General features: G+C 32.6%; 1 protein-coding gene across 1 annotated transcript; it reads left to right on the top strand.

Annotated features, from left to right (window-relative positions):
• The first annotated feature begins 6,315 nt into the window (after window positions 1-6,315).
• LOC114180969 (ribonuclease 2-like) lies at window positions 6,316-7,046 on the top strand. The gene is made up of 2 exons (XM_028067269.1): window positions 6,316-6,531; window positions 6,604-7,046. Exons 1-2 carry the CDS (start codon window positions 6,361-6,363, stop codon window positions 6,979-6,981), a joined length of 549 nt encoding a protein of 182 aa, XP_027923070.1. The 5' UTR covers window positions 6,316-6,360; the 3' UTR covers window positions 6,982-7,046.
• The last annotated feature ends 1,922 nt before the right edge of the window (window positions 7,047-8,968 follow it).

Genomic DNA, 8,968 nt, shown 5'->3' with positions numbered 1-8,968 from the left:
ACACGAATGAGCACGACCAACAACTGCATGCGAGAATCCACCACGACAACTTGCGAGCAGAAATCAACAACAATAGTGACAACACAAATGGATAGCACTTGCATGAAGGTGCGAACGAAGAAGGGGATGAGAATAGAGAAGGAGGAGATGCGAGCAAAGGTGCGAATTGAGAATGAGAGCAAACGACGAAAATGAAACTCAGAAAACACGCGAAAATGGGAGAGTAGTGAAATAATGCCGACATTTTTGGGAGGAAACGATGGCAAAAAATAACAAGGGGTTGGAGCAAATGGCGAACAAGACAATGAGAATGGAAGGTTTTGGAGAGCAATGAAGGAAGGAACACTAGGAAATGTAGTGTAGGAAAGTGAAAAGTAACTTCTTTTTTCACTTAAGCTATTTAATGACAGATATGATTTCAAACCATTGTTATAAAGTCACATTAGGGAGAAAGCATAAACAATTCTTCCTTCGAACTATCGTTAATAGTTTTGAAAGGGATAAATAATGACGATTTTAAGGCAATCATTATTGAAAAATGAGCACTTTATTATAAGTTTGCTAGCCGGTAGAAAGCTTTGTTATCCCAAACTAAATTAATCATCCTTACTAATGATGTATAAGAATGAACTCAGGTCAGTCCAAGGACATGTCTAGTGCAATGCGTGGATTGAATGCAAGAAAACATGTTTTGGGGCTTTTTGGTGAAAACAAAATATAGAAAATAACAAACAAAATGCAATGACCAGTAGAAAGTTAAAGCTAACCTATTATAACAATGTGCAACACAAAACTTAACATATTGCAGGGCTAAAAATGAAAAATTATGCAGAAAAATAATGGTTGTATAACGACTTGAGAGAAACATAAAATTAATTGGCCAACTACTATGCAACTTAGAGCTAAGATGATGCAAAAATTGATTCTAAAGTTGCTGCCCACACTAAATAACATGCATTCTTAACTAAGAGATAAAAAAAGAGTTAGAATGAAGAAATGACTAAACATCAAATACTCTAATTGGTGCTTGCAAGATCAAAGGAACCACTACAAGAAAAACTTGATTTACCTATAGTTGAAATCTGTATTTAACTAATAAAATTTGTAGGTAAGAGAGTATTACCTACGGATTACCAATGGACCAAAATTCGTATGTAAATATTTCATAGCTAAGTTTACATACGGAAGTATCTGTAGGTAATTATATATGAAATTATCCGTAGATAATTACAAATGGATATATCCGTAGGTAATTACATGCAGATAAATCCATAGGTCATCCGTATGTAATTACCTACGGGTAATTTCGTATGATATATTTGTAACCTATGGATATATCATCCATCAATTAAGATATGAGGCATAGGCATAGGAACTATAATATCTCCTTTTTCTTTTTCTCTAATAAGGTTTTCTAGTCCTTTCTCATTTCCACTAACTTCAACTTTAATTTAAATTTGAGAAAACATGCCCGAGTGGTAAAATTCTCCAACAATTCTCTACTATACCATACTTCTATATTTATGTTTTGCACTATATTAAAAAAATACACAAGTTGTCTCGCTTATGGGGGAGTGACGCATGACCCACCCCATTTTATGGTCTCGGAATTTTCGTCACTTTTTGTGTAAAGTCTTTTACCTTCCAACCTCCAAACTCCAATCTCATTTTTTTTGTAAAGTGTGTTTCTGGGTCACTGTAGAATTTTCGCATACATCTCTCACCTTATGCTTCCATTGAAGCCTAACCCATTTTCTCTTCACAAACTTTTGATTCCTAACCCATTTCAGCCTCCTCTCATCATTCTTATCAAGGGTTTTGAACAAATTAACTATTTTCTTTTGCAATTAAACATAGAAAAATAAAAAAGAAACACTGAAATAATGAAGCATACCTTTAGAGCACTATCAAGCTTCCCAAAATGCAGCACGCTCGCCTCAATCTCAATCTCGAAGCATTTTGCACACAAAACATGTGAAGCCCACAATAGAGCGTTCTATCACAATTGTAAGAAAGAAGAGACGGATTTAGGATTTTAAGAATTTAGGGATTTAAGGATTTAAGGATTTAAGGATTTAGGTATGAACGAAGATTACACTTACCCGCTAAAAGTAGACGAACGAACTCCAAAAGAATGGAGAGTGAGTGAGTATTGGAAGTTGGAAGAATGAGCTTATTCTTCTTCCTTTTGAGTCAGTGCGAGGTAGTGAGCGTGAGAGAGAGTGGTGAGAGAGTAGTGAACGAAGAAGATTGCACGAAGAAGAAAGATGAAGAATGGTGAGGGCAAACAAGTAACAGAGACTGTTGAGTGCGAGAGATTTTCTTCTCTATGAGTGAGTGTGTCCTAATTTTAGAGGGATGGAGAGTGGTGAGCGCGAGAAAGGGTAAGCATATTTTGGATTTTAATTTTTATTAATTAATTAGTTCCAGGTCCGTATGGAAGATCAGTGGGTAAAAGTTTTTAAAATTTACCTACAAATCTTATATAGTAACATACGGATAATATCCTTTGCAAAAATTTCCACTCTCACGCGTCAAAATTACATATGAATTTTACATACAGAACATCGGAATGAAATTTATTTCACATTATCTACGGAAAAATTTGTATTTAAATCGATTTTTCAGATCCGTATATAAAATTCGTATGTAACAACTAATTTACCTACGAATCCAAATTCGTATGTAATATGTGTAGGTAATTCACATTTTACTTGTAGTGAACAACGTTTAAAACCAATAAATGGAACATATCAAGTGAAGAATATTCTAATCTGGAAGAAAAAACAAAACAACATCAATCAGAGCTTCATAAACTAATATTATAAACCAAAGGGCTGAATGAAAATGACATTTCAAAAACTATGAAAGTTGTGAACCACAAAAACTATCTTGGAATTAAAATTGAACCAACATATGGAATGAAAAGTGTGGTAAGCAAACAACAAAAGCAAAAATGACTAAGATTAGCATAAAAGTAAACCTAAACTTAATTAAAGTAGAGTTGATACAAAATTAGAAAAAGTTGAATAGATTAAACATTGTTGAATGATGAAAAACAAGCTAGCTAACGAAGAAATATTTCTGATGTATGATATCCTCAATGCAATAAAACAATGCCATAATCTTAAAATTTCAGTCACGTAAAACTAACCCCAAAATATCACTAATGTAGCATTATGCTGAAAATCCCATAAAATCAAGAGAGAAGCTTGATACATCTCCTTTGTCCTCCGAAAATAAAATAAAAAAAAACTTACAAAAATAGATGTTCCACGTTCCTCCTTTGTTCGTACTTTATTTCTTCCCTAAAAAAAAATAAAACATTCCCTCAATAAAAAACTAAGAAAGGGTGCTGAAAAGTTTATGCCCCCTCTTGTCGGTGTAATTCCCATGATCTTCAAAAGTGTTGTAAAACCCTCTTTTTCTGCCCTAAAATTTAAAGGGCCTAGTCCCATCTGTTGGGCCTAAGGGCTGGCCCACAGGGTGTCCAAGACCCTAAACTGCCCTAACCATCTCGTTCCACTCATTTTTTTCAGAAAAGCAACTTCTTCCCCCTCTCTTAGAGTTGTAGCCACCTTCTGCTAGGGTTTGGACTTTGGCTCTCATCACGTTAGCTCAACCATTTTTCTGCCCACCTCTTGAATATGCCCCTAGAGTTACTGCTGTACTTCACTGTTTGGTGTCGAAGTCTTTTGTTAGCTCACTCCAGGTAAGGGAAGGTAGAACTCCTTTTTCTTTGAAATACAATGTACTTATATTCGTTCTGGAATAAGTATGTTTGATTGATATGATGCTACTTTTTTTTTTCTACACTGCACACTTTTCATAAAATGAAGGTTCCTACTTCGTTAACCGTTGGATCGAGCTGAAATTTTTACAGCTGATCCGTAACACATAATTCTTGACTTTGACTGGTCAGATCTTGAATCGGAGCTCTATAGTGGGAGCAGTTTTTATCGCAAGGTCATTGTAGTTTGGTTGTTGACAACACTGCACACTTTTCGTAAATTGAAGGTCTTACTTCGTTAAACCTTGGATCGAGCTGGTATTTTAACATATGATCCTTAACACATACTTCTTGACTTTGACCGGTCCGATCTTGAATTGGAGCTCTGTAGTGACAACAGTTTTTATCGCAAGATCACTATAGTTTAGTTGTTGAGAGAATTGACCTTTGTTGCTTTTTTGGTGCATAACTTTCTTTATGGTTATTCAATTAAGTTGGTTCTTGTTTCATTTGGTTCTTGATTCAATCATATTTAATTTGAATATAAATACAAAATTTTTGGAGCCTTACCCAAGCTGCAGTTTTATTTCTAAAATCTCAAATCGTTTGCATAATGTGTTGTTAAGTTGGATTGGATAAAAAATTATAAGAGTTAGTAATTTTCCAAGAGAGAAATATGTTGTATGATTTTAATATGTGTCTTCAAATGCTTGAGTGAGAATATAGGAGATTCCATGGGGGAGATCCTACTTGATTTAATTAGTAGTACCTTCATTGATTAGGACGTAATTCCATGAATCTCTAGGTGAGATCTCATGGTGGTGCCTCATTGGTCAAGATGTAATTCCACGATGGTTGTGTGGTGGTGCTTCATTGTTCAAGACGTAATTCCATGATCCTTGTTAGTGGGAGCTCATGGTGGTGCCTCATACTTAGGACGTAATTCCACGAAGTTCGTGGTGGTTCCTCATTATATAATTTAGTAAGGATTGCATCCTGACACTCTAAAGAGTCAGTTAGTCTCACATAGAGCGTACTGACTCAAGTGGTGAGAGTAGCAGGAGGCCTGGGACACTTTAAGGCTAACCTTGTGAATGGTAGGATGAGACCCTTTGACAATTAGCTCGGTAGAGCAGTACAGGCCACCACAAGTGCAAGCATTCAGTGAATTCGACTAATTATATGTATCCGGATAAGTCGTGTCTTGAGTCTTAGTGTATTGTTTGCGAGTCATCATATGATTGGTTGATGTATGTATCTTTAACTATGAAAATGTATGAATTGTATGATAAAACGTTTTTCTACACTAGGTTATCCTTTTTGCTTGTTTGTATGTTCTGTGTATGGTTTTCTCTTTTTGCGATGATCATCAATTTATTGATGTGAGCAGATGCGAGAACTCCTTGTGGTCAACAGGGTAATGGAGATTCTGCTGCCTAATTCATCTTGGATCAAATCCTGCTTGTCTGAGTTTTCTCTAGGGATGTAGCCCATGTATATGTCTACCTCTTGGGCAATTATTTTAAATATTATTGACCCTTGAACTCTATTTTGTATTGGCATTGTGGTGTGTCTCAGTATCTCATTTTTTAGCACCTTGGATATTTGTAAGGAGTGACGTTATACTCCTTGACTCAGGTTCTTATATTATTTTGTGTAATACTTTCGTTTAATTATTTGATTACTTAAGTGGACGTTACAAGTGTCATCTACCACTCCAATTAAAGCTATTTGAATATAAAATCCAATATAAAAAGAATCGACTCATTTAGATACCTGCAGCAAAATTATGATAAAACAATTAACAAATGTTAGTGCTAAAAATAAAAAAGGAAACCAACATATTATACAATTTAAAAACTGTCAAAATTTATATAACATTATATTTATCATTATAATAATTATTATTATAAAGTTCTTGATCTGTAGTATATATATATATATATATATATATATATATATATATATATATATATATAATTAATCAAAAGTTTTCATTAGGATTCCTTTTTTCACCGTATATGTTTGTTGACAAAAGACACAACATGTGTGTCTCATTCCTGTATGAATGTGTTATGTCTAAATTAAATCTGTATGAATGTGTTATGTCTAAATTAAATAACTATCTTTATTGGCATTCATGATCAGTTTAATTATTTCAATATGAATATAAAGAATTTGAAAAATATAGATTAAAATTATTTATATCTTAAAATAAAAATGATAATTATATATCACACTTTTTTTTCCAATTTGAAGACTAAATAAGTTTATATTATATTTAATAAATTGAACTACCATCCTTAATTTATGTTTAAATTATAGGTATATAAGTATAGATAAAAAAAAAGATAATTATATAGAAATGGAGTGTTACATGCAATGTTTGGATATATTAATAAAGTGATTCACTACGATTAAGTATAAAATATAGTACCATGTTCTACTTTAAAATTTGATAATTTTTTTATAATTAATAAATTACAAAATTTAACAGAACCCTTCTTTAACGAACTTTTACACTATACAAGGGATTATAAATTGAATCATTGAACGTTTACACAATACAAGGATTATAAATTGAATCATTGAGCTCTATTGTTATTCATTATTTTCCATAAACATATATAATGAATTACCTTATTTCTTTCTTCATCATCTTTTCATTATTTCAGAATTCAGCTAAGGGATTTTACTGGAAAATGGCACAAACATGGTTTACTATCCATGGTTTGTGGCCATCTACAAACTTCTTTCCACAACCATCCAAGTGCACAAGTGACTTATTCGATCTTTCCAAGGTAAGGATTCTATTTCCTAATTATAATAATATTTTGATATTGAAAAGTGATATTTTTTGTTTATTTTATTAGATCCAAAATATAGTACCTCAGCTACATCAAGATTGGCCAAATTATCTTCGTAGGCGTGATTCAGAATTTTGGGAATATGAGTGGAAGAAGCATGGAACGTGCTCCAATATGCAGCAATTTGATTACTTCAGATTGGCATTAGATATCTATGCAAGGAATGATCTTGAAGCAATACTTAGAAATGCGGGTATATCACATTCACATGGTAAGACATACGTTACAAATGATATCATCTCAGCTATACGCAACTCAGCTATAGGTGTTGAACCACAACTAATCTGTAGAAAAACTGGAAATCTATCTGAAATAAGGATATGTTTGAACACAGACCCTATTCCCCAGTACATCAATTCTGCTTCACAAGGAAACTGTACTTAAAAGACAATGGAATGCAAACACCACGTGCAATCTCGTGAAGTCTACGACATTGTCTCCAAAAATTGTAGATGAAGTAATTATTATCATAATTAAAATTTTGATATATTTGTTGTTGCTGATGGAGCATATTTTTTCTACTATTTATCTCATTTCAGAAAATTAGATGAGAATTGTTTAAGTGATTGAATATAAGTTTTAGTCAATGGTTGAAACACGATGTAGTTAGTTTTATTCAAATTATCTGCCTCACAATCAACACGATGTAGTTAGTTTTATTCTAATTTCTTTATTTTCTTAAGTTATTGAACTAGCAATATAGCAGTATTTGTGTTTATACGTTGTATGATTAATTAATTTACGTAGTCATTTTAGTAATACTTTATTTTTAATTTATAAGTAAAAATATTTAACATAAACCTGATATTACAAATACAAAAATATTAAAATAAAATATTACCTGTTTAGTGTATTGATAGATAGTGAATCAGTAAAGAGATGACAAATGCACCTTATGAATATTATATGAGATCACTTTTAGAAATAATTTTTAACGGGATTAGTTTTTACAACTATTTTAACTTCTGCTAAAGATGTTAAAGACGTTATCGGTAGTTTGCTTTTCTTTTTGAAGAAAAAAAAAACATAGTTAAAAGACCGACGATTTTGAGTAACAAATGGTAAAACATTACTTATCGATACTTCTGGAGCCCCTATTAATTACTGACGATTCTAGAACTCCATTACTTATCAGCAACTCTAGAAGTCATGTTACTTACCGATAGTTCTGAAACTCCAATTACTTTCCAATAATTCTGGAATCCCTTGTACTTTGTGGGATTTTTCAAACCTATATTAGTTTCCGGATCCTCTTAATTTTATTTGTTACACTTTTTTAATGCACATAGTTCCTAAAACATATGAAATAAAAAGCAAAAACTCTAAAATTTGATATTTATTTATAACTGGATATAACATTCACAAAAATAAAGAACATTGTCTATAAGTTAAAGATAAATAATAAAGTTTAATGATTTAACTAGTGAAATATTACAATATCGTTGTTCTTATAGTTATAAAATGATTCATCATGAACTCCTTTAATTAGATAAAAATCATAATTAGTGTACTGTACTAGGCGGTTAGGACTGGTATGGTTAACTACCCCGTCCTAACCGCCAACTATAGTCCTATTGTAACATCCTGTCAGGATATTACGAATTTTAAATAATAAAATAGAAATAATACGTCATCATCATTTATTAAATCTCAGTTTCCAAAAACGCGTGAAATTTAAAACTTCATTACATAGTCAAATAAACTAAAATCCAAATCATAAACTTGATTAAATCATAAGTATCGCAAAGTGTTTACAAAATTTTTCCAAATCATAAACAATAAAACTTTGAGAAAACTCTTTATCCCAGCCTAGCCTCGCTCTGGCTCTCTGCCTCACCAAATCCACCTGCAACATCATATGCTCACGTGTACCGCATACACGATCATCGCCAAACACAAGTAGATAGGGTGAGCTAATGATAAAAACATCAATCATATAAATAAGGCATTTATATGTCAATACAAATATACCAAAGCAATTCCCTCCTTTAATCTCATGCCACATGACCACTACCATGTTAATTGTGTTCCACGTCTTCTAGTGAGTACCTCAAGATGATGTCTTGTTGCCATACCTATCGGCCACAACCGATAGAGCACATGAGAGAAACCATGCTACGGATCAAACACCGTAATGCCAGATGGAGTTCCCAATACGAACATAGTTCGTAACGTCCCAAGACTACCAAACTCGTCAACCAATTACTGAGGAGGGCAATCTATCTGGACCCATCCGTACTGGCCACACTACAAAAAATCGTTTATATAACGGCGTTTTTAATATGGCGTTTCTTTGAAAATGTCGCTTTTTGCAGTATAATACAACATTTTTAAAACTGCCATATTTTACATGTAAAATATGGCGTTTTTA

Source organism: Vigna unguiculata, chromosome 4 (genome assembly GCF_004118075.2).
Source record: "Vigna unguiculata cultivar IT97K-499-35 chromosome 4, ASM411807v1, whole genome shotgun sequence".
Taxonomy (NCBI): Eukaryota; Viridiplantae; Streptophyta; class Magnoliopsida; order Fabales; family Fabaceae; genus Vigna; species Vigna unguiculata.
The sequence above is the reverse complement of the archived record's forward strand: the minus strand, read 5'-3'. Positions and strand labels throughout refer to the sequence as shown.